We start from the raw sequence: 25,070 nt of genomic DNA, 5'->3' as shown, positions 1-25,070 counted from the left end.
AATGGATGTCGGTCAAACAGGAAAGGAGAATGAATATTCTGACGAAGGAGCCACACTGAAGCGGGGAAATGGAGAGAAAAATCTCATTGAAATTTCTGAGGACACATCCAAAACTATTTTAATGGGATGAACGGTTCAGTAGATTTATTTCTCTGCAAGCTTGGGGCTGGAGCGGGCTCCCCAAATGAAAAACACGACTTGGAATCATCACAGCTCGGATGTTTTTTCTGGATAATACTGAATTCTTAAGGGAATCATCGTAGTCTCACCAAAAAATGACGAAGTATCTCTCGATCATGACTTTTCTGGATTATTTCGATTGAAACCCATTTCAAAATAAATATAAATAGAAAAATCTCTCAATGTCGACTCCAAATTTGATACTCAACAGGTTGGGGGTAATGTTTCCTTCGAGAGAAAATAATAAAACTTTGTGTGAAGTATTCGGGAAATATATGTTGATTTTCTGACAGCCCCTTTTCACGTTAGATTTACCGACTTAGCATGCCTGATCCCGATATGTTGGAAGAAGATTCATATTGTCCTTGTTGTTAACTGGATCACTCAACAGAATTTTCGATATTCATCGGGATCATCAACAGAAATAACGTATCATTGTAGGCGATGTCATAAATAAAGCGGAGCAGTTATTTGTAGAAATAATTAGGAGTAGAAGCTATAAATTTTGTTATTTTCCCAGTAAAAAAGGGTGTATAGTATATAGAGAGACAAAAATGACAGGATAGCCGGATCGCTAGATATCGTGAACTGAATAATAATGAAATTCTCGAACAAGATCCTCTGGGCGCTAGGACCCTTGTCCAGGCACAGGGCAAGCGATTCGTAACTACAAGATTTCCAGTTATCCTTGCCAGGACACTTATACAGGGAGCCTTCGACAGATAGATCATCGATGGAATGCTTCCAAATTCCCATATTTTCCCTTCTAGAATCCAGGATTGTCAGGAATAGGTTTTGTTGGGAAAGCATGCAAAAGATCTTGTGTATTATTCCTAAAATAAAAACGGAAATTCAAAACATACAATTTTCTGCGTGCCGATCTTTTAAGAACATTCTTTTCACCACTGGTTATGAAAGTAACTGACAACGTGAACTCAGCTACTCAATGCGCGATGCTGTAAACACTACATTAACACTGGCAGCTAATTCACGTTGCCAAAGTTGTTACCGGAGGTGAAAATGGTAGCATTAGTTGGTATATATTACCATTATAAATTCTTTTTCGAGCATCTCACTCAGTCATCAATGAACACATCGTTAAAAATTGTGTATTATTAAATAAACATTAAATAGTTATAATACAATGATATCAACTAACAAATTCACTCTATTCATTTGATTCTGTTCAATAATTCAGTATATCTAATAAAACTTCTAAACATAAATTGGTAAATACAAGTTTATTTGAATTTTCCAAAAATCCAATTGATTACTTGGCTCAAATGATTTCGAAAAATCATCACGCCAGACTAGAAAATGATTTTGATTAATTCGATGAACCAGAAAAATAGTAAAATAGTGAAAAGTTATCTTATTTGCACATTCCGAACATTTTTGAACTTTGAGAAACTGTGAATTCACCATCAATACTAGATTTCTCGTGATTATTCTAGGTATGGCAGTTTTTCTTATAACTGTATTAACTATGGCATCATTTCCCTGTGTTGATTAGAAAATCATTGTCCACTTGAATTGGGTATGAATGTTTTCAATACGTAATTCACTCAAATCTGATTCAATTTACTCTTCTAGTTCTCAGATTCGATATAAATAATTTCTTCTCATTAGGTTTGTGATTTTGAGTTTCGAGTTTATCCATGTTAATTTTTATTTAGAGGTAAAACACATCAATCTACGTTCGATTTTTCCTCCAACCATGGTCTGAATATAGGGAGAGTTGATGGATAATGGGTTCCAGTGTTAAATGCGTTAGTATCACCATCCGTCTTCAGAGGGTAGGTCGCCATAACTATTGGAAGCTGGATTTTCACCTCCTTTTGTAAACTTTTGGGTTCGATGATGAACTGAAAAAGAATTAATGAAAGTGAGCAAATTTCAAAGTTTGGTTAGTCTAGGATCATCATTTCTATGAATGAGCATTATAGTGAAAATTGAATAGTGTATTGAGACTTACAAAAACATCATATTCTACTTTTATGAGATGGCAACCTCTTAGATTCGTTGGTGGTAGAGGTGGTATGTAAAGTTGTTCATCGACCCATTCATCTTTTTCTCCTGGTCTTACTTTACCTCTAGTTAAAGAAGCAAGTTCTCTTTTTTCTGCATTCACTACTTTGCCTTTAGCCATGTATGTTATGGTTTCTGTCAGGGCTGCTTTGGTACTCTTTATGGTGACTTTGCTTCTGTTGTGCACAGAGGCGGATACACCTAGGAAATATAAGATAGTAAATACAGCTGTTTCGATGAAAAAATTCACGTAAAAAATGAAGTACCTACCAATGCTTTCTCCTGGTACATAACCTCCTCTATCCAACTTGACCTTGCATATAACAGGTGCTGAGCCAACGCAACTGACTCCGAATTTATGTTCAATTTCACACTTGAACGTATCCTGTCCCGAAACATTCTATATTAATGGAAAGTGTAAGATAAACACCAAAATACCCATGCTTTAAAACAGAATCTCACTTACAGCTAGGCCTGCTGGCTCTAAATTGAGGTCGATCGGGTTCATCACAATGAAAACTTGTTGATTCTTGTGGGTGAGTCCATTAGGTTCACGCAGAGCCGTTTTACAATAGTATTGCACCCAGCCGTGTCTTCCCAAGAAAGTTGATGGAAGACCTAGAGGTAACCCTAATTTGAATGGAAAACTATGGATTCCTGGTGAAAGAACCTGAGGCCCTTGCCCTACAATGAGATTCAAATTCAACGATAACAAATAAGGGTTGGAGACATCAGTAGATGTGGGTGGATCAGTATAAACAAAAGGGGATGACAGATTTCTAATCTGTTACTCACCTGGTTCGCCAAGCAGTCTCATTCTGAAGTCTATGTAGTTTTCCTTATCACATACTCTCTCTTGGCGTGGTGTTCTAACACGAACAACGCCTTCGCCTACTACGTGAAAGTGGAGTCCTGCAAAAAATTACGAATTGAATAAAAATTCATCGCATCATTGAGAAATAAAGGAAGATTATAGAATTTTGTTGTCTCAGAATCTATTCAATCGGTGGAAATAGACAACTTCGAATGCAGAATGTTTTTTTTGATATAAAATGGTATATTCAAAAAAGAAGAAATTGAGACTTCTGAGCATGCATTTATTATTTTCATGATTCATGAAAAAAGAGATGAATACGAATTTGAACATACGCAAAAGCTCATGTCTTCACATCTGTGTTTTTCTAATAATTTTAAACGGACGGTTCCGAAGGATCTGATTGAAATGACATGGAATGTCGTAAATTTTGTTGAACAATAGAAAGAGCGACACTGTATTGTGCTCCTTTTCGTATTAAGCAGTCAGAATAATAAGAAATTCACTCTGAGCATCATATCCATGCAGTGCATCGAAAACAGAATGGAATGATGCGAATTTCAATTCCAAACAAATGAGCAAGAAAGGTGAACTTGTAATGTAGACATTCACTTGTTGAAGAATTTCTCTAGAAAAATGCAATTGAAATTCTTTTCAGGCTGCTACGTGAAGAATATTCCTATAAAAGGTGTGATATGAAGAAAAATTCAATGGCATATCTGATTAATAAATCAAACGTATTTTAATCTCTCTCACGAGATCATGCCATATTAAAATTCGAAAAATTCCATCTCCGTCTACATGAAGCTTTAATTGAAAACAGAGTTGGCCAAAATTTTCCGTTATACAGGCGTAAATCATCTCCTGATTGCAGCATCTCTGTTACTTTGGGATTTAGAGATTTGTGCATTTTCGATACATCTTTGATACGTTTTTTCAGAAAAAAATTTGTATTTTCTGTCGATAATAGCATGCAGATTTGCCTAATTCAATCTTAATCAAAGTGTCGTTATTGCAATAAGCATCCTCATGTAGGATTCACCTCAAAGAATGAGGTAAAAGTGTGAAAAAACACTTAGAGCAATAGAAGACATAAATTGAATTGCAAAGTTATGTAAATTCGAATAAACAACTGAATAATTCACAAAGTCGTATTGAATGCAGTAGATTCCTTCGTTACCTGCTAAGTAACTAATACATGAATTCTTCTGCTACTGAAGCTTTCTACGGAAAACAAACCAAACCGATCTTTCATTTCTCAGCGGAAAAATGCAAATACTGAACTGGTTCAAACTTTAGAATTTGATCATCTTTTAAGCTTTCTATGTTTTAACTATCGATTAAATGGGATATTAAGAATGATTATATCGTTAAACTGCACAGTTTCGAGCTTATTTTGAGATCATCTTCAGGCACTGAAGGTTCCACAAATGATACAAAAAAGGTAATAAGAAAAACTAAAAATGGGTTATAAAATTTGGTTGACAAGTAGAAAATATTTTTGACTGTTATGCATATGTCTAGAATTTCAGGTATTATTTGAACGCGTTGTAAATACAAGTTCACAACTTCAAAGTTTCGCCATCATCATTGTAGATCATTCATCTTTCGCTCTGGTCGTTCTTTTAGTATTGCAGGCTCAACTAATGCATGATTCTCAGTATTTCAGCTGATATCTAAAACTACAGGACGCTTGTTGCATGTGCTTTAATGATTTCCATCAGGAAATACTCATTTTTTTTCGCTTCAATAAAGCTCAACCTTGTTTTTGGGAGTGAGCTCTGTATTTTCATTGATTGATAAAAACCAAGTCCTTTGATGTATATCTGAAAAAAAATACCATAATGTTCGTATGGTCTTATTTATGAATCCAGGACTCAGATCAATTCTGGAATGAAAGGAAGCCAAACTAATATGAAATCGATATCGTTATCCTAAAAACGTTGATATACACATGTAATTCATTAATTATGTGTATTTCTATTCGGAATACTTTCAATGCAAACGTCATAATTGGAAAGATCCGATATCTAAATAGTATTTTGTTGGATATACAATAGATGGATAAAAATGAATGGTTAGTGAAAAAAATGTTATTGATGTGGGTATACTTGATTGAAATCGATGTCTAGGAAAGTGAATTCTAGATTTATGACGTAGATATTACTCAATTTCTAAGAATGTACCTATTTACGTTTTTTTTTCTTGAAAATCGAGAATATCTAAGTACTTCGATGCAATCTTAGGGTATATCAGATTTATGGAAAATCACTATTTCAAATCTTCCTCCTCTAAATCATTCATAATTCATAGGTCTTAATTTGAATCAAAAATGTCTTAGAAAAATTTGAAAATATTCATTTAAATAAAATCTTTTCCACATTTATTTGCCATGTGAGTATAAAATATTGAAAAACAGCAGTTCGAATAAAAGTTAAAATTATTGAGATACGAAGACGTACGAGAATAGAAAAGATAATTGCATTTTAATATGACTTCATCCGCTAATAGACATAATACGTTATTGAAGATACAATACGGAAGCAACAACGATGCATACGAGGTCATTATGATTTTCAAGGAAAGTCGCTCCACTTTCAGTGATGGAAGACTCTTCTATTTGAAACTGTAAATTGTTGTATTTTTACGCGATTGTTCCAAGGCAAAATTTGGCCAAATGCCTAAAATTCCCGAATTTTTACCCGAGAATGGTCTAAAACGATTGTGTCGCACCGATGCGTCAGTACCATACCACTTTTTCTCGTAGTACTAAGCTTCAAAAGTGGAGTTTCAAAATTTCCTAATAAAAATCAAAATATTGAACGATAAGCGACGGTTTATTTATTGTTGTTTAAGAAATGAATAAGAATGACTTTGGTCTATTGGCAAATCGATGATAACCATGGTCGAATTAAACAAATTGCGTTTTCAAGTTATCCACCAAATCTGCAGATTGCAGAAAGAATGCTCCAGAGAAGGAAATTCAGCTCTAACAAAGGCTTAGACGAACTTTCCTACAAAAAATTTATTGAGAAGTGTTAGAGTAGTTAGAGTTGGAGTGTTTTTACTGGTTAGACCTGGTGTTCATTGAGTAAAGTGAAAATGAAATGTTTCCAAATTTGAAGAACCGCGCAAAAGCTCAATTTTTGGACATACACCAAGTTATGACATTGAAAACACCTACACTGCTAACTTATGCAAGAAACATATAGCGGTTTTCAATCAAAAACAGACACCTTCATTCTCCATAGTGACAAATGCTTTTCTGCGACAGTGTTTTAAAGTAGGACACAAGAGAAAATGCAAGCTACACCGCGTTGTCTTTGAAGTTCGACAGATGATCACGACAAAACGTAAACACTGATTGACAGAAGTGAATTGCATCATGGTTATAGTACTCACCTAGTGTAGGTGTATCATCTTGTAGCTCAATCAAGACTCTGCCTGATAAGAACTGTCCAGGAAAGTACAACAGAGAGGTGTTATCGAAAAGGATTAAGAATTTCAACAGTTTTCGGGACATAGTGTAAACATAACTTAATTTTCATATAACACTCCGATAGAGCAACTTTACAAAGGTCTTGTGGTACTAATACTAGTCGTTCTACCTGTGTGAATTGCTTTCGCTCATCATCTTGAAGAAGTGGGGAAGGTTACCCAGCAGGTTCAACAGTGGCGTAGTTTGCAGGATTCTTCTTTTTTACGTTCTCTTTTAAGACTGCAAACCATCACCAAAATTCATTCAATAAATCACCAGATGTTCAACTATTCACCACCTCAATTCAAGATTCTACAATACATATACAGGGTGATTCATCGGGACGGCCTATTAGACGGTTATAGAAAACTAATCAAAATTTCGAGCTGAAAATTTGCATATTGAGGTTTGAGACGATGATCTTTCCCCTTAAGATCTCTTCAGTTCACTACAACTTCCGGTTATACCGGAAACAGACTGCTACTCACTCATTTCAAATGGCACACCCAATATATTATTGCATCATTAGATAGCTTTTCTGACAACAATTTCAGCAATATGCCATACCTTGGGTAATAACTCAACGGTTCATGAGTTAATGGAATTCTTTTGAAAAACAGAACCGAAAAAAAAATTCTGCCAAAAATATGTCAGTCCTCTTCGCCACCATTTTTTTCATAAGGATTCCATTAACTCATGAACCATTGAGTTTTTACCCAAAGTATGGCATATTTCCGAAATCAAAAAAGCTATCTAATGATGCAATAATATACTGGGTGTGCTATTTGAAATAAGGAAGTATCAGGCTGTTTCCTATATAACCGGAAGTTGAAGAGATCTGAAAATATGCAAATTTCCAGCAGATTTACAGCTCAAAATTGGATCAGTTTTTCATAAACGTCTAATAAGCCATTCCGGTGAATCAACCTGTATACATTCGATCTCATGTCTGAAGATCAGATTACTAGACCTAGTGTATCAGTGCAGAACAATAACTTGTAGAAAAACATCAATTTAATTATAACAAAATACATAGTTCAGTATTACACGAGTAATAAAATAATAAGGATATAAATAAAGTATGAATAGTAACAAAACATGAATGAGAATCAAGTGGAATTCGATACAAATAATGTCATGAAACATAGTAATTCATCAGACTACATTCATGATTGATTAAATACCTACATTTATAATTCGATAGTGGTTAATATATTCATCGGAGATATCAATATTTACAGGAACAAATCAATTTTTAATCAATCCTACTTCATTTTAGGATAATTGAATTGCTATTTAATACATGTTGGTATCGATCAAACAGATGCTAATATTTCTTATTTTTCTCTAGGTTACATTTGTTGAAGCAAATTTTTTCTGCAATAAATCGCAGTTCACAGAAGTATAAAATTTTGGATACAATCAGCCGAAAATTAGGAGTTGAATGTGTTGACTGCCTAGCATCTAAAATGAGGTAAGTGCTTAACAAATTTTCAAGAACTCTCTTACAACGTCTGAGTAATTATCGCTGTCTACTACTGTTTGTCCTTTCCATTTTTGCGCCTCGGGACACCCAATTGCGAATTGTTCGGTTCATATAAATATTCGAATGCATCAGCAGTTCAATTGAATTTAAATTTTGATTCACATAGTTTTTTTTTTTTTTTTTTAATGGAGGACATGTACGCTCCTGCTGGCTTTTTTGAATTTCCGTCTGCCTCCGCAATATATCGTATTGGATACGTCAACAGACTACCCTTTTTACTACATTCGTTGCCAACACCGATACCCAGGCTGCACTGGACTCATTAAACATTTCCAGGACAAAAAAAATCTACACTTTTTTTCAGTTCCGATCCATTCAATATAAAAAAAAATATAATTCGTATAATTCGATTAGGAAATTGAGCTGAACTGTAGAATATTTTTGTAGCGTGCGTGGATTGTTCAGAGAAAATTATCTGATACAGCAGAAAGCATTTTTATGAAGTGAGTCTCTTAAATCCTGTGGAACTAGAGAAAATTCAGGGAACTGGGATTGTTTATTCTATCCGCGTTCTCCTGTATCAAATACCTAATATTCACTTGATCTAGGGCCTCTTGTATTCTGTTCTTCACTGGGACTTCTAGGGCATTCATAACTTGGTAACGAATCAGATTGGGCATTACATTTATGCCTAGTTCCACTAAGTAATCTAAGGAGCCTGCTCCGTCCAAACGTATCTGAAGATTTCCCAACTCTAGCTGAATATCTTCTAAACTTGGTGGAAAATCTGTATTCAGTGACTGACTGACGTTCACTTTGACCTGTGAGAAAATTACAGGATTATTAATTATAGACGAACAAAGCGAATGAAAGAACGCCAGGTTTTTCTTACGTGATTGTTCAGTTTGCACAATTATCTAGTGCTTCTGAGTCGGCCGAATTTATGTCTAACATTTCGAATTCACAGAAAAATCTTCAGCAATATGGAAATGAATACTCGATGTTAAAACAACACAAATTTGTGGAAACCCATTCTTTTGCATTGGAATTATATTCATAAGTTCTCTAAGTGAGTATTAAAGTAAAAAGTCATGAATAAAAAGAAGTAAAGATTTTTTTTTAAATAATCCAAAAAATTCGGGATGTTAAAATAGACATATGCTTTACATTTTAAAATTAGTACCTACTGAATCTTGTTTTTACTCACCGTGAAGTGGTCAATAGTGAATTCTACCATTCCTGTTTTTCCTATGAATCCAGTAATGAGAGATAATTCCCAACTGCCAACACCTTTCAATTTTTGGGTCCCTCCTTCGAAAAATCCTAATATAGAACCATTTCTAAATTCGACAAGGGCGTCACCACTTCTGTGAACTGTAGACAAACCTTGAATTTTGATATTTCTCAAGAATAAATCAAAAACGCCGACCATACTGGTATGATCTGGTGCAGTATAGGGATCCAAATTCTTATTTCTAATTTCTTGTCTGAACATCAGGAAAATTTGATCGAAAGGTGATATAGAATTTGGGAAGGTCACTGGCAGTTTCCTTATTTCTTCATTGACATCTGCTCTTATATTATCGTTCACTTCAGATAGGATGAAAGGTTTCATTGAGTTGAAAAGAGAATCGCCAACAGTGTTAATGATGCCTTGAAACATCGACGCAAAAAATCCTAGATTTTCGAAATTCACATTGATGTCCTCGAATTTAACATCCATATTTATTTCTTGAGCCTCTAACTTGCCGTCACGTTGGACATCCATAGAAGCAATTGCTTCAATAGACACATTTTCTACTTTAACAGTGAAGGGTCCATCTGCTGATGTGAAGAAGGAGGACAGAGTGTAGTTGCCATGGATTTCAAGTTGACCGATATCAACAGCAACATCGGCGGTCATTTTAGCCAAGTTGGCTTTCATGAAATTTATCCTGAACTTTTTCAAACCGTATATTTTCACATTTTCAAAATGCATTCTTCCTATTTGGAACTTGTGGGAAAATGACGGCACTGAAAGTGGATCAGGTACCGCGGCTCCAGGCAATCCCACAGGATCATTCTGCTTATAATGATCGAGTATTAATAGAATATCATCTGAGATATTTCTTCCGGATAAAAAATCTTCCTGTGGAATTATCTCGGTTGTGTAAGATTCTTCTGATTGATCTGGAAAAAACACAAATCTACAAAAACTAGAAATACAACAGATCGAAAGAGAAAGGAGAACATTTTTTATTGCTTCTACTGAATTCATTATAATATTTACGGTATAAAATTTGAACAACACACGAAACTGAAAATGAGTGAAATCTACTTATGTTTTTGAGAATTCGTTCTTCAGAATTTATTTATTAATGAACATAGGCTTACCTGAATGGACAATGCTGTTCTTGATCAATAACACAAGTATAAGAGGAACATAAACTACCATTCTAAATGTAGGCATTGTAAAGCCGTTATGAACAAGCCTGTTGAATACAACTAATACTATTCAATTCAACGTAGTCCAAAGTCATGATGAGAGTAAACTAATCTGGATATATGATACTAGCTATTTTCGAGTTGTATACCTTAGATATGTTTCATGAAGAAGTGATATTATCAATAGTATTCCGTTTATCTTCTTCGGTATAATCAGTTGACCACAAGAACAATAGAACCTATAATTCAGTGGTATGTAGGCTTATCAGTCAAAATTCAAGAATTGAATGAAATCTTAATTGAGGAAATTGAAGATAGCGATATTGGGAGATAAATGAAAACATTTTTTGTTTCATCCGAAAGAGATATGGTATATTGTATAAAAATTCAAAATTCTGGTTTAATATTTCGTTATGCCTCCAAACAAATAGTAGGTAGATAATTTCGATTTTGAAATATTATAAAATTCATAAAATCCTACTCGTGGATGAATTTTCGAAAAATGAATCAATTTCATTTGCAATTTCGACTCATTTTTTTCCAGTCAAAGGTTCCCTTCCAAACGCGAAAAGTTGAAGCGACATTTGCATCCCTTACCCTGTTCAAATTGAATATCGCAGTTTGAAAGTATACGCAAACTATTAAAAGTTGAAGAATTCCTCGAAACTTTCACTCATAAGTTCTTTAATAGAAAAACTTCAGGACTAACGATACTTTGAGCACATATTTTCACAACGGACATAAGAATCCTGCTACCTGCAAATCTAGTTTAATTCGGAAAACAAAAACAGACGAGCTGAAAATCAGTAGAGGGCAAGAAAATTTGGCTCTTATCTTTCTATTGAAAAGGAATTGAAAAGTTAGAGTACATGTATCACCCTTGAATTTGGATATGTTGACGAATCAAGTCTATTTAAAAATAAAAAAAAATTAGGGTTTTTGGGGTTAGGCCCGGGACATTACCTTGTGGTGTTTTATAATAATGTCCAACTGAAGAAAGTGTCGGATTTCTTAGATTGATCCTTCGTAATCAATATCGAGATATATTACACTCTGTAGAGATTATGTAGCGTCATATTGCCGATAAGGCAGCACAGTATGAACTTTGACTTCTTTGAATTAAATTGAACTCATCACAATTGTGTGTTGTTTCGAACAGGCTGGTTCATTGCAGTCCTGATATGGCTAACAGAATAATCGTTTCAATTTGTGCCCTAGCTGTTATATTTCTTTTTGGGTGTAATGGGGATGGCATTCCAGGTAAATTGCATGGTTTCTTCAATATGACAATACAATATTTTAAAAATAGCAAATTTTTATTCATCATCTTTGGTATTTTCAACATGTCACACATTTATCTATGTTGTATTTTACTGATAACTTCAGTTAAGCATTTTGAAACAAACAGGAAAAATCACTTCTAGACATTTGGAAATTATGATCTAATCAGTAATTCGCTGAGTACTCTTCAAATTGTGATATTCATCTATGAGTGTGTCTTTCAATTATGAATAGCTTTAAAATTCTAGTAACTCCAATATGTTGAATACAGAAATGTTTTAGCTATGTTCTCCAAATAGTATGATACTCATAATTCAAAAAAAACATTGTAGGTACCTAGTAGATATTATTCCTACGTCATATGAGTGTATTAGATAATTGATCAATTGTCGTTTGAGAAATTGAAATTGCAATTTCCTTTAACAGCTGGGCCCTCTTTACACCTCAATAAACAGCTAGCCACACCAAAGCAACCATTTATGAAGCAAAACATAACAGCACAAATTTTAACAATTCTCGAGCATTACAAACAGCGTGATCCGGTGGGTGTGCCAGGAGCTCCCATACCTGATCCCCTAGCAGTGCCACCATTTTCCCACAGGTTCAAAATAGGAAAAATGAATTTCCAGAACGTAAAAATATACGGTTTGAAGAAATTCCGTTTGAGACACATGAAAGCAAATATTGCGAAAATGATTGTCGATGTTGCTCTTGATATAGGCGAATTAAATACCTTTGGAAACTATACATTGTCATCCTTCTTCACATCAGCAAAAGGACCCTTCACTGTCAAGATGAAGAACGTCTCAGTTGAAGCAGTAGCTAGTATGAAAGTTGAAAGAGACGGCAAATTGTCAGCTCAAGAAATCAACATGGACATCGGTTTCAAAGACATAACGATGAATTTCGAAAATTTAGGATTTTTCGCCTCGATGTTTCAAGGGGTTATAAACTCAGTTGGTGATTCTCTGTTCAAATCTATAAAACCATTCATACTGTCTGAAGTGAACAATAACGTCAGAGCGGATGTTAACAAGGAAATTAAGAAGCTATCAATAACATTCCCAAATTCTATTGCACCTTTTGATCAAGTTTTCGTGATGTTCCGACAAGAAATAAGAAAAAGAAATTACGAACCTTATGTAGCCCCAGACTACAACAACACTATTGGTATTTTCGATGTTTATATGAGAAATACCAAAATCTATGGCTTATCTTCAGTTTATAGAAGCGGCGATGTTTTGGTTGAATTCAAGAATGGTACCATTTATGGTTTCTTCGAAGGTGGCACCCAAAAACTCAGAGGTGTTAGTAACTGGGAGCTATCACTAATTGCTGGTATCATAGGAAAGCAAGGAAGGGTAGAATTCACAGTAGAATACTTCACGGTAAGTTCATGAACAATTGAAGACATTCGAGTTCTGTTTCAACTTCTTACAGATCAAAGTTAACGCCAGTCAGTCAACGAACACTGATTTTCCACCAAGACTGGAAGACATACAATTAGAACTTGGTAACATACAACTTCGGTTCGATGGTACAGGATCTTTGGATTACTTGGTCGAATTGGGAATAAACGTAATGCCAAATTTGATTCGTTATCAAATCATGGATGCTTTAGAAGGTCCAGTGAGAACCAGAATTCAAGAGGCGCTCAATCAAGTGAATATCAAGAGTTTGATCATTGAGAATGCCGATAAGATCAATAATCCAGAATCGCTCAATTTGATCTGAACATATTATTCAGTAATTGAATTAGAACTTGTAGTAGAATCCATCTAGAGAATTATCCCTACAACAGCGACATCTTTTTGCCGACAGGCTAACCTACTAATATGGCCTGTTTATTTTGTTATAGTTCACTCTTGTGGTTCTCAAATCTGAAAAGTTTTCTCCAAATCAAATGATACTTTCGAATCAAATTTTGGCGTGAATGTTATTGATCTAAGAGGCTCTCATGCTTGAGCTTAATGGCTCAAATATATGCAATACCCTTATAACTACAAGACATTGCATTTCAAGAACATACGAACTTTTAACAAAATATTGGCAGCGTGTATTGAAATATATTCCTATTTTAATTGTTAAGATTAAATATCTATCAATATAAATGGATTTCCAATTTGGAATCATTAAACTGTTCAAATCTAAATGTTTCCTATCTTTAAGCAATGATCAATTCTATAATTTCTTCTCAAAAGCTATTCATCTGTGAGTTTGATGAAATTTCTAAAAAACTCTTTATGATATCGTTGAAGGGAAAGTTAACTTTTTTGTTGGGATTTGTCAAGAGAAAGTAAAAGATGATATCTAATAATTTAATTTATTCATACAAAATAATAGTTGAATTTACATTATTTTACACAGTACAAAATATTCAATTGAAAATATAAATAAGAAATCAATAGATACAATGGAAACTTAAATCAGACTAATACATATAGTCAATTAGTTGTATCTGTAAATAAGAGGAACTCAAAAGTCAGGCTGAGATGTATCGTTCAGGGTACAATACAAAATATTCTCATTATTTGCTAATAAGAGGTTTCCAAACACAATCTTCATTTAATAAGGCAATTTTAGTTCAATGGTTAGCATACATAAATATCAGTAATTAGACAATTATCTTAATCTAGAGTATCCATAGATATAAAAAAATAATAGACTAGTCTTGCATGGTAAAAAGCACATACGTAATCAAGTTTCAAAACAGAACCAATCAATCAATCAAGTATTTCGAAAGTATAGCATTCAGTCCATACCTCAAAAAAAAATTGGCAAATACAAAAAAAATTTGCGCTGTTTGAACCATGGATGCTGCACCACACCATTCAAATTTTCTTGTTAATATATCAATTCACATAATCAAAATTTCGCATGAATGTTATGTTCGAAAAAATATATGAATTAGGGGATGATAAGGAATAGAGACGTATGATATTTTATTCTACAGAGGAATATACACAATGAAATGGTCGTTTCGATTACGTGAATTTTTCGACATAATAAAAGAAAATGATGTCACTTTGAACGGCCTAAACGTCTTCCTATTATTTCAAAAAAAATCATCGAAAGCTACACTTGATCAACCAGAAAACTTGAAAATTCAGCGTAGCAATTCCATAAATAAATGTATCTTTGGTAATTCGAACAGAAGGTTTTTAGAACTCCCTACGTCTTTTTCCGAAAACTAGAATCTTCTGCCAGATGAAAACTTTCCAACATGAACAATGAGAACATCTGCCAATAGGCACAGGATTGTTCAAAGATACACTGAAATAATAAAACGGAATCGTTGTTTTGTCCTTGAAAACAAAAAGAAGCAAAACCTAACATTCGGCGAGTGAATACCACGAGGACCTACCGGGTCATTTAATATTTGAGTGCTGAATGTGTGTACTCATTTAAGCTCCTTACAATGATTAATATGCTCTTCAATTCGCTGTTCTAAACTGCAGCGTTACTGTCTATACTGATATTACAAACTACTTAGTAGTGAGAAGGGATAAATCAAAAGGAAACCTCAATTCAATTTCCTCTTTAGCCGCCTCTAGTGATATGAAAATATAGGAACTATCAGGAAGAGGCTATGTGAGTTAAATTTTAGCATTTTCTCAGCCGTTATGGTTGTTTCCCACTGAAAATAAAATTATAGTTTTCATTTATAACTTGAAATTCAAACATCTTATTCACAGAAAGAGGTCATGCACTTAAAGCTTTTCACTGGTTCAAGCTGCTTGAGAAGAATAGAATTTTTCTGCATTCAGAATGATAGAAAAAGACGTAAGGTTCATAGTCCAGCCAAAGTATCGATAAATATCGTCAGATTTTAAGGTTGTTCAGAAAAGTTGTTACACTTATTATGTACATATAGGTATAATGTTGCTGCTGTAAAGCTGAGATGGTAGAGATATACATAGTTTGACTGGACTTGAGGATTCACAATTTTATGAGTAACCTAGTCAGACCTCAAGAAATACTTGAAATATGATATGTACCCAACAACTAGCACTGCGTCGTTGCCACACCATTTGTTGGACAGCCACTTAAATAACCGTTAGCTGTAGTAGTAACACTGTCTTTGCAGTCGTAATTATTAATACTGGGAAAGTTAATATGAGTACCGGATTCGATATCCAACTCGATATCCGAATCCTGATTGGAATTCGTCAAGGACAAATTATCGGCCGTGTCTTCTTTAGGCCTCAGTGGCGTGCTGGGATCATCTTGCGAGGGTGACGGGGTTGGACGGGAAGTGCGAGCTTCTAGTCCGGCCGAACTGTGATAAAACGACACTTCTGCAAACCCTGGACTGGCGTCTTCCAACAGCAGTGAGCACAGCTTCAAGAATGACGGTCGAGCCGACGCTTTGTGCTGCCAGCAAAACCTCATCAAAGTGTACAGCTTGTCTGGGCAATTCTCTGGCCGTTCCATCACTCCTCCGTCTATAACGTACCTTAAAACTTGATCGTTCGATAAGCCTTGGTAAGGCTGCGAAGCCAGCGTTGCCATCTCCCATAGGACAACGCCGTAGCTCCAAACGTCGCTGCTACTCGTGAAAACTCCGTCTTTGAGGCTCTCTGGAGCCATCCATCTGACCGGCAGGAGTCCTTTAGTCCCTTTTCGATAGTAATCAGTTTCGTAAATATCACGTGTCATGCCGAAGTCGCCGATTTTAACAACTAAGTTCTCGGAAACCATGCAGTTCCTCGCTGCTAAGTCTCTGTGCACGAATTTCTTAGCGGACAAATAAGCCATTCCGTCTGCTATTTCGATGGCCATCTGCAGGATTTGCTTAAGGGTGGGGGAATGTCTTCCGTTCGGCGTGAAGCTATCGGAATCTGGCCTTTGCGACCTGAGATATGATTTTAAATCGCCATTCGCCATTAATTCCATAACTACAAACGTAGGTTGGCCTTGCGACACGACACCGAGCAGTTTAACCACATGCGCCGTATCGAAGCCCTTCATGACTGATGCCTCGTTCAGAAATTCTAGACGTTCTCTGCAATATAAAGAGCTAAGCTAACTATTTTTTAAGTTTCTTTTGCGGTGACAAATGAATGAAATCAAGCTGATCTGGATCAACAAACCTAATTTTATATCATCTCTTTTAAGGTGCGCCAAATAGACCTGAAGAGTTGCCCATAACAATTAATCTTTTTTGGTCGGGTGAATAAATTAATGTCATTTACAGTTTCAGCGGTCGGTTCAAAATAAGTATTTTGAATTCTTACATGAGGTAGAAAACGACGGTTAATCAGAGGAACGTTTGGGATTGCTCAAAAACGCTGAAAGGAGAGGAGTAGTTACACTTTGGCAGATCACGAAATGCCACATGGTATAAACCCCTCTCAACGTTTTTTTTTCTTGTTTGGTCTATTTATTTATCGATCCTCAAAACCTATCAGAGTTTCTATCGCTAGATCATTCATCTTCAATAGAAACGACTTTAAATTCAGGACTTTCGATTAGATCGTTCGTTTAGGACTGAAGATATGATTGCCGCAGCGTGAGTTGTCCAGAGAAAACTGACCATCTCTAAATTGATATTTATGATGGACAGGTCGAGTATTTTTTGGAGCTTTATCTGAGAAGGTTTTCTTGGCGCACCTCATATACTTATTCAATAAAAATTCAAATTTCAGCAAACATCCATTAATAAGTTTTTATTTACAACCCTCTTACTTCTTTCAGCATCATCACTGAATTTTATTAATTAAATTTAAAAACTTTTCAACTTTCCCAATAATTTTGAGTTATAATTTGTTTGAAAATTATGCGTTTTGAAATTTATCATGTTGTTGATCCTGACATGTAAGCATTCAATGTTAATCTAGTTGAAGAACTGAAGTTCATGCCATCGAGCAGTAACCATAGAATGCATTCTTATGTTTTTTTGTGTTTAATTAATATGCAGGATGAAAATGAAAAATACGATGAAATTGTGAGTATATCAGTTTTCTCAAAACTCTATACGCTCAGCGTTTCAAACAACTTCGGCAAGTATTGAAAACGCTGTTATTATTCAATAACGGCATTCCCTTTGTCGTCAAAGAGCTATTGAAAGTAAACGTATAAAATTCAGTGTACCCTGAAGTTCTGTATTAAATTTTTCATGAATATCATGCAGCGAGAAAAATTATCAATCGCAAAGCAAGGCATTTTTAATGAAGAATTAGAAATATAATAGATGAAACTGAAACTGTCCAAGGGACGTTGGTAAAAAAAAAATCGAGATGATATATTTTATAATACAACATGGATAAAACCCACCTATCCGTAGAATTATCATTTACGGTCTTAACGGCACATTTCATCTCGGCAATTCCTCTTATATCGAATACTTTTCCTTCATAAACCATACCAAAACTACCCTGTCCCAATTCAGTCTTCAATTCAACATTTTTTCTTGGTATTTCCCACTCGTCAGGGACATACACAGTTGGCATATATTCAGGATTGATTGTAGGAACTAATATTCCAGGACCGTTTTTCTGCATTTTCTGCTTTTTATAACACAAGAATATCGTCAGCAAACCCTGAAATAAAAATGGTTAACAACTTTCACTATTAAACAAATAATATATATATGGGAAAAACCAGGAACAAGCTATTGAAAATGATACAGCACTTCTGGTGAATTGCTAGTTTTGTGAAAGAAGCACTTTTAGCCTGTCCTTGATTTGTTGTTGTATACTTACCATCACAAATAGAGGTAGAACAATACTCATGATTAAAACGGTGAATTTGCTGGGTTCTTTTATCACAAAAAAGGCATAAGGAGAATACTTCCCAAAACTTCCAGCAGTTATTGCGCGTACCCTGAGACTATAATTGCCAGGACTCAACTTCAAGGTATATATTCTGCCTTGCTTCTTCCAATCGTCGTGTGTAATACAATTAACAGAAGGCTTGGCCTTAGGAAAAACACCATATTAGTTATTGATTGAATTAGAATTTGTTTTCAACTCACATTCTCTGTGTTTCTTTTATACTCGATGAAGTACTTGAAGATCATTCCATTTGGATCTTCCAAATCGTCCCATCTGATGGTCACACTCTCCATCGTTTGGTTGATAACGTAAATCCTCTTGATATCATCCGCGCCATCTGAGAACAAAAATTGTATAAAGGGTGTTTTTTTAGAGCTATAGAACTTTGAATTGCAATAAAACAATGATGGATTATTCGATTGACATGAATTTTATTTATCCGCAAGATAATCTTGTGGCATTACATTTTAAATATGATTTCTGGCATATGACCGCCACAGCTGGCTCGAATGTAGTCCAATCTGGACGTCCAATTTTCGATTACTTTTTCCAACATTTGTGGCCGTATATCGGCAATAACACAGCGAATGTTGTCTTCCAAATGGTCAAGGGTTTGTGGCTTATCCGCATAGACCAATGACTTTACATAGCCCCACAGAAAGTAGTCTAGCGGTGTTAAATCACAAGATCTTGGAGGCCAATTCACAGGTCCAAAACGTGAAATTAGGCGGTCACCAAACGTGTCTTTCAATAAATCGATTGTGGCACGAGCTGTGTGACATATTGCGCCATCTTGTTGGAACCACAGCTCCTGGACATCAGGTTGTTCAATTCAGGAATGAAAAAGTTAGTAATCATGGCTCTATACCGATCACCATTGACTGTAACGTTCTGGCCATCATCGTTTTTGAAGAAGTACGGACCAATGATTCCACCAGCCCATAAAGCGACCAAACAGTCAGTTTTTCTGGATGTTCGGTGTTTCGACATACACTTGAGGATTAGCTTCACTCCAAATGCGGCAGTTTTGTTTTTTGACGTAGCCATTCAACCAGAAGTGCGCTTCATCGCTAATGGACGTAGTGCGCGATACGTATTCCGCACAGAACCATTATTTTCGAAATGAAATTGCACTATTTGCAAGCGTTGTTCAGGCGTGAGTCTATTCATGGTGAATTGCCATACCAAACTGAGAATAAATCACTTGACAACTGTTAAATCGGTCCCCATATTGAACAGTAATGCCAACTTAAAGTTATATACCTTACTTAGGAGCAACCAGCTCTAATATTTGATGGATTCTATCCTTACTCGATCCATTATCGAACAAATAAAACAAAACTAAAGTTCAAACTCACCTTTCACCAACGTCTTTACATTGTTCTCTTGTTTCGTTTGGCTGCACAGCTCGGGATTCCTATCTTCCTCTTTTCCTTCTTCCTTCTTACGGCAGGCTTGTACAGAGATTTCGTAGGATGTAAAATGATGCAGATTGTTAATCACCAATTCCGTTTGCGGAGACGGGACCTCTTTATGGAATAAATCGCCACCTGAGGATCATCATCAACATAAATTTCACTGATAAATTTCATGAGACAGCGTGTATACCTCTAATTGTCGAATTAACGAACTCAGCAGCTCTACGCTTTCTGGTTTCGATTGGTCTGAAAAGGAATACCGATTAATTTAACACCAATGGGAGGTATAGTAGGTTTTGCCGATAAAATGAACGTATTCAAAAAGAACTGAAATAGGTTATTCGTCAAAGTTCTCAAATTATTATATTTAGCGGGAATATAAAAGTCGCATTAGTATATTTCTCAATAAATAAAGATAAAGTGGTTTTCAAATTGGCCGCCAAGCATTGCAAAAAGACCAAACGATGAAATAGAAACTCTGATACCACCTATTCAGATTCAGAACAACAAACTACAGCACTTGTACAATTAGATGTTGAGAGAGCATACGACCAAGTTCTGCTCGAAGGACTAGCATATGGATCAACATCTGTGAATGACTCAGTATCTACAAATAGATAAGTAGAAGAAATAGTGCCTCAAGGCTCAGTTTTCTGACCAGATGTCTGACAGACTTACATGGAAAATCTATATAGAATACGCTATGAATAAAACAAACATCAGCAATGAGCAGACTTTACCCATCCATAAAAAAGAGCCAAATGCCCCAAAATACGAAACTGAGAATTGCAAAGTGAATTGCAAGACCTCAACTACTAACATTTCAATCGGCAGCATGGAGATATGCAGCCAAAGGCCATATCAAGAAGATTCAAGTTACAGAAAATGAACTGTTAAGAGCTGCAATGAATATGCCGTGGTTCGTAAGAAACCAAATTCTAAGTCTCTACAGAGACTTAGAATGGCAACTGTCACAGTTTTCTTGAAACGAAAGACCGAGAATATTCTTGAAAGGGTCAACATCTGAATGACGAGCTGGAAAGGCTAGTTGCCTGCAACTCTGTCAAAGAAGTGATCAGGATGTCAGAGATTAACTACGCAGTGAAACTCAATTTCTAATATTAAAAAGAAGAGACTCTTTGACAGATAAAATGAAAGAGCTACAAAAAAAGAGTCGAAAGGTTTAAAACAGCTAATTTGTAAGAATCAAGCGTCTTGGACTTCTACATTGAATAATTATGTATTTCTTCATTTCAAAGGAACAGTTAGTAGTGGTGGCTTACTTTCTGATGTACACTTCGTTATGAAGCGCGTTCTCAAACTCAATTCTATCGGTCTGGATCTCCTCGTTGATGCTGCTTTCTTTCATACCCTTGTCATCGCAGGAGCAGGTGCCGTTAGTGATATTGCTCGAATTATCAACGTTCGGAGGTGGTTCACTGCTTGTTGTCTGATGGGTAGGGGCTGCTACAATCGTGATGAAATTAGCTGATGAGATATAAATCTTCTTAAGAAAAATCTTGACTGCATATCGTAATTTGTAAATCTGAGTAGGATGCAACATTCATTGGTTTAGAGAAATTGATCCACCTACCAAATGACCATTTGGACAAACATAACGCAAGATGGGAGTAGATGAATTTCTCTAAACTTTGTTCGATATAATCTTGTGAAAATGGCAAAAACTGGAGTTGTACTCACAATCTTCACAAAAGTTCCTGTAGAAGTCGATGTTGCTGGTCTGCTTTTTACCCCAGACAATGTAATGGGTGATGTTACCATTGGGATTTAGTGGAGGCGCCCATGTTATTTTCAATGAGTCACTGCTGTCGCTGGTCACGGTCAACTTTGGAGGAGTAGATGGTTCTGGAAAAATTGCTCAATAGTATGCAAATTTGAAATTCTGACGGTTAGATACGTACCTGATGGACTCGTTGTAAAATAAGTTATGTTACTTTGTGCTCCATTGTTTTCTTTTGCAATTGTGTAAGTCTTCACGTAGAAAGCATACTGTGTGTAGGGTTTCAAATGGGTCAAGAGGTGAACAACTTCTTGTTCGTGATCCTCCTGTATAGTGACATCATCCACTCGCCATCTAGAAATTGAAATTATTTTAACTTTATTACAATCCACTAGTGAAGAATTCAAGAAAATTATGTTAATATATTGGACCATTCAATTCGCGGTAAAATAGTTGGTGTTTCGTTAAGAAACAAACATTCTCCTACTTTGTTGAATGAGACGAAGTCAAACAAAGTAAGGTCGGATGTTTCAGCCGCCCTTTCCATTCTTTGTTCCGTTGCTATGCGGCCGAGCTGCATATTGTCTAGACGATGCATAAAAATGGACAATAATTCGCTGAGCAAAGATTGGAACAATCGAATAGAACAAACACAAGTAGCGGGCGAGATGCATTGGCTTGCTATTCCAATGAAAAACTCGATTGGATACTTTCAATGCGAGCATTCACAGTGACTCAGTGTTAGTTCGAAAGAAACCTGTTCGGCATCAAGATCTTTCATCACTATAACATGCACGTTCTTTCAGAACAATTCTGCGAATCTTATCCTCCGTCGTATACAGGACACCATAAATTTCATCTGCGTGAACGATAATCTGGTTCTAATACCCTAGAAGACCCAAGGAACTCCACATGAAATTTTATCATTGGGTCTGAATGTTTTTCTCGAATATGTCGATTGCTATTTGCATTGAATGAAGTTCTCTTGGTCGTTTGTGGAAAGCATATTACGCACTTTTAAATCGTCACTAAACAAAAATAACCAATATAAATACATTAAAAAAATTGACAACATTAAGTCCTTTTTCCTCACAACAATAAATATCTTTATGATATATTCGGTTTTTTGTCTTGAAATACAATTCCAATAGTGACAAAATATTAATAACTAACCAAAAAAAGGACTAAATGTTGTAATTTTTTTATACAGGGTGGCCATTTGAAAACGAAACAGACGAGATTACAGACGAAATGAAGTTTTTCGATAGAAATGCTCGGACAGGTCGATTTCTGTTTCGAGGGGGACAACTTAAGATGTAGGTTACGGACGCATAACGCTTCAACCCTTGCTACTACAACCCTCACCCCCAAATTTTGAATAGGGAAGATGGGGTGACTGATACCTCATTTGAAAGGTATTTTTATACTGATTTCAGCACAGTAATTGTTTTTTCATTTTATGCATTAGTTCTCGAAATATTCTCAACTAAGTATTTGAAAATGAAGTGGTGTTTTCATGGCACTTGTAGTGTTTTGTGAAAAATCGACATTTTGAGCTTCAAAACAACCATGACTGTGGCTTCCTTCCTAACTAACTAACGCATGAATATTTCGAGAACTAATGCATAAAATGAAAAAACAATTACTGTGCTGAAATCAGTATAAAAATACCTTTCAAATGAGGTATCACTCACCCCATCTTCCCTATTCAAAAATTGGGGGTGGGGGTTGTAGCAGCAAGGGTTGAAGCGCTATGCGTCCGTAACCTACATCTTAAGTTGTCCCCCTCAAAACAGAAATCGACCTGCCCGAGCATTTCTATCGAAAAACTTTATTTCGTCTGTAATCTCGTGTCGTTTTCTTTTTAAAAGAAAAGGTGCGTTATATTTATTTTTTTTGTCATGAATATTATAATATAATTTTTCTAATTTCAACTATTTTATTACGAAAATATCAATTGCTTCTTCTGACATCTTACAAATTTTTAATAACTTATTCAAAATTTGAGAAATCTGAAGAAGCTGTTTTGTAGCGAAACAATTGTTATTTGTAAATTAAAAGAATTAAATGGGTTACTTGATGAAAGAATTAATATCAAATCATGAAAAAAAAACATTCTGCATTGAAATTTGTCTATTTCAAAGGAAGTCTATCATTTCATCAAATTTTCGAATTCATTTCGAACCAATGCGACTATATTTCTGAGACGAATTCAATTCACTGGTTCAGATAATCCCCAAAAGGATATTTCCGCGCAAAATAAGTTGTCTGGCGTCAAATTCGTAGACGAGATCGATAAAATTTATTATTCAGCACAGTTGTCAAGCGACATATTAGACGCGATGCACTTGCCAGCTTTTTCAATTCCAAAAAGGGGGACTATTGCAGGGAAATTGAATATGCGGATATCTTTTGTTTTGGCTCCGGAGAGATTTGATGCGGATAAAGAAAATATTCAATCGAATACGAGTAAATATGCAACAAAAATAATTGAATTTCGAATCTCTTATTCGATGGAATGTTCTGATATGAGAAACAGTAACTCGTGCTCTCGTTGAACAAGAAGGTCAGAATTTCGATAACATTAATTTGCATATGCAGTATACAGAGGATGTCATAAATTCGAGAAAACCTTGAGTACTGCATATCTCACCACCTACTCGAAATAAATGACTGTTTGGTTCTTTATCGATAGATTAATTTCGAAAAATAGTCTCCTGAAATGTATTTCTCGTTGTTCGAATGTAAGCAGTATCCTTTATTTTACATTATTCGTCGAAACAATCGCGATTCACAACTCAAGTAGTCACTCAATAAAACGATAAATACATTGTTAATTACCTTGAGAACCACATTTACTAGCAATAACTATTCTCATTGCTTCAATTGCGTGACAATTTATCTCTGGACATACCATAAATGTCGAACTTTTTAAATCCTTCAGTGTAAATATGTTTCCCGTAATGATTGACGACATAAAAATGCTTTCAACTTTCAGATTCGATAATACACCTACTCAATAAACGAAGGGGGCAAAAACAAACAAAAAATAACAAATCTTGATGTTATTCTTTTATATATTACCACAAAAATCATTATATTTTTCGCAAACAACGCATAGTAATAATTTGAATATGAAGAATGTCCAAGAGTGATTTAAAAACATTTTCTCTAATTCTGTGGTTATTCCGTTCATTCTTCCACATCTTGTAGAACAAAATCGTGCGAGAATATATCAGAAACGCACAGTTTTCATGGTTATATTTTATTATTCTATGTTGGTACTCCGAACTTTCCGCCACGGCTTTATCTGTCAATTCATCAATTTGCCTTAAAGAAATCAGTTCTGCCAACCAACATTTTTCAATGCAAAAATCACTAAATTATATTTATGGAAATATTTCATTAATTTCAATGAAAATGCAATGAATTAGAGAAAATAAT

General features: G+C 35.2%; 4 protein-coding genes across 12 annotated transcripts in view; 1 reads left to right on the top strand and 3 right to left on the bottom strand.

Moving 5' to 3' along the window:
- Window positions 1-1,275: 1,275 nt before the first annotated feature.
- LOC123686080 (arrestin domain-containing protein 4) lies at window positions 1,276-6,638 on the bottom strand. 2 transcript variants are annotated; one of them, XM_045626056.1, is made up of 6 exons: window positions 6,425-6,638; window positions 3,004-3,120; window positions 2,675-2,892; window positions 2,479-2,608; window positions 2,156-2,409; window positions 1,276-2,045 (listed from the first exon to the last, which is right to left on the bottom strand). In XM_045626056.1, exons 1-6 carry the CDS (start codon window positions 6,543-6,545, stop codon window positions 1,869-1,871), a joined length of 1,017 nt encoding a protein of 338 aa, XP_045482012.1. In that variant the 5' UTR covers window positions 6,546-6,638; the 3' UTR covers window positions 1,276-1,868. The 2 variants fall into 2 exon arrangements, with proteins under 2 accessions (XP_045482012.1, XP_045482013.1); XM_045626057.1 differs by having other exon boundaries at window positions 2,479-2,593.
- Window positions 6,639-7,490: 852 nt separating this feature from the next.
- Window positions 7,491-10,435, bottom strand: LOC123686103. The gene is made up of 3 exons (XM_045626085.1): window positions 10,360-10,435; window positions 9,194-10,155; window positions 7,491-8,807 (listed from the first exon to the last, which is right to left on the bottom strand). The coding sequence occupies exons 1-3, from the start codon at window positions 10,433-10,435 to the stop codon at window positions 8,514-8,516; spliced, it is 1,332 nt and encodes a 443-aa protein (XP_045482041.1). The 3' UTR covers window positions 7,491-8,513.
- Window positions 10,436-11,513: 1,078 nt separating this feature from the next.
- On the top strand, window positions 11,514-13,843 carry LOC123686436. Its single transcript, XM_045626564.1, has 3 exons — window positions 11,514-11,670; window positions 12,118-13,079; window positions 13,132-13,843. The coding sequence occupies exons 1-3, from the start codon at window positions 11,592-11,594 to the stop codon at window positions 13,423-13,425; spliced, it is 1,335 nt and encodes a 444-aa protein (XP_045482520.1). The 5' UTR covers window positions 11,514-11,591; the 3' UTR covers window positions 13,426-13,843.
- A 157-nt stretch (window positions 13,844-14,000) lies between these two features.
- Window positions 14,001-25,070, bottom strand: part of LOC123686434 (insulin-like receptor) — a 35,016-nt gene continuing 23,946 nt past the window's right edge. For 3 of the 8 annotated variants that reach the window (XM_045626555.1, XM_045626556.1, XM_045626557.1), the window contains exons 9-17: window positions 21,808-21,980; window positions 21,587-21,751; window positions 21,169-21,373; window positions 20,076-20,131; window positions 19,826-20,017; window positions 18,668-18,804; window positions 18,396-18,611; window positions 17,968-18,233; window positions 14,001-16,711 (exon numbers count right to left, since the gene is read on the bottom strand). In XM_045626555.1, coding sequence (XP_045482511.1) covers window positions 15,697-16,711; window positions 17,968-18,233; window positions 18,396-18,611; window positions 18,668-18,804; window positions 19,826-20,017; window positions 20,076-20,131; window positions 21,169-21,373; window positions 21,587-21,751; window positions 21,808-21,980 — 2,425 coding nt within the window. In that variant the 3' untranslated portion in view covers window positions 14,001-15,696. The remainder of the gene's footprint in view (window positions 16,712-17,967; window positions 18,234-18,395; window positions 18,612-18,667; window positions 18,805-19,825; window positions 20,018-20,075; window positions 20,132-21,168; window positions 21,374-21,586; window positions 21,752-21,807; window positions 21,981-25,070) is intronic. The other 5 variants (XM_045626558.1, XM_045626560.1, XM_045626559.1 and 2 more) reach the window with 3 other exon arrangements.

This window comes from Harmonia axyridis, chromosome X (genome assembly GCF_914767665.1).
Source record: "Harmonia axyridis chromosome X, icHarAxyr1.1, whole genome shotgun sequence".
NCBI lineage: Eukaryota > Metazoa > Arthropoda > Insecta > Coleoptera > Coccinellidae > Harmonia > Harmonia axyridis.
The sequence above is the reverse complement of the archived record's forward strand: the minus strand, read 5'-3'. Positions and strand labels throughout refer to the sequence as shown.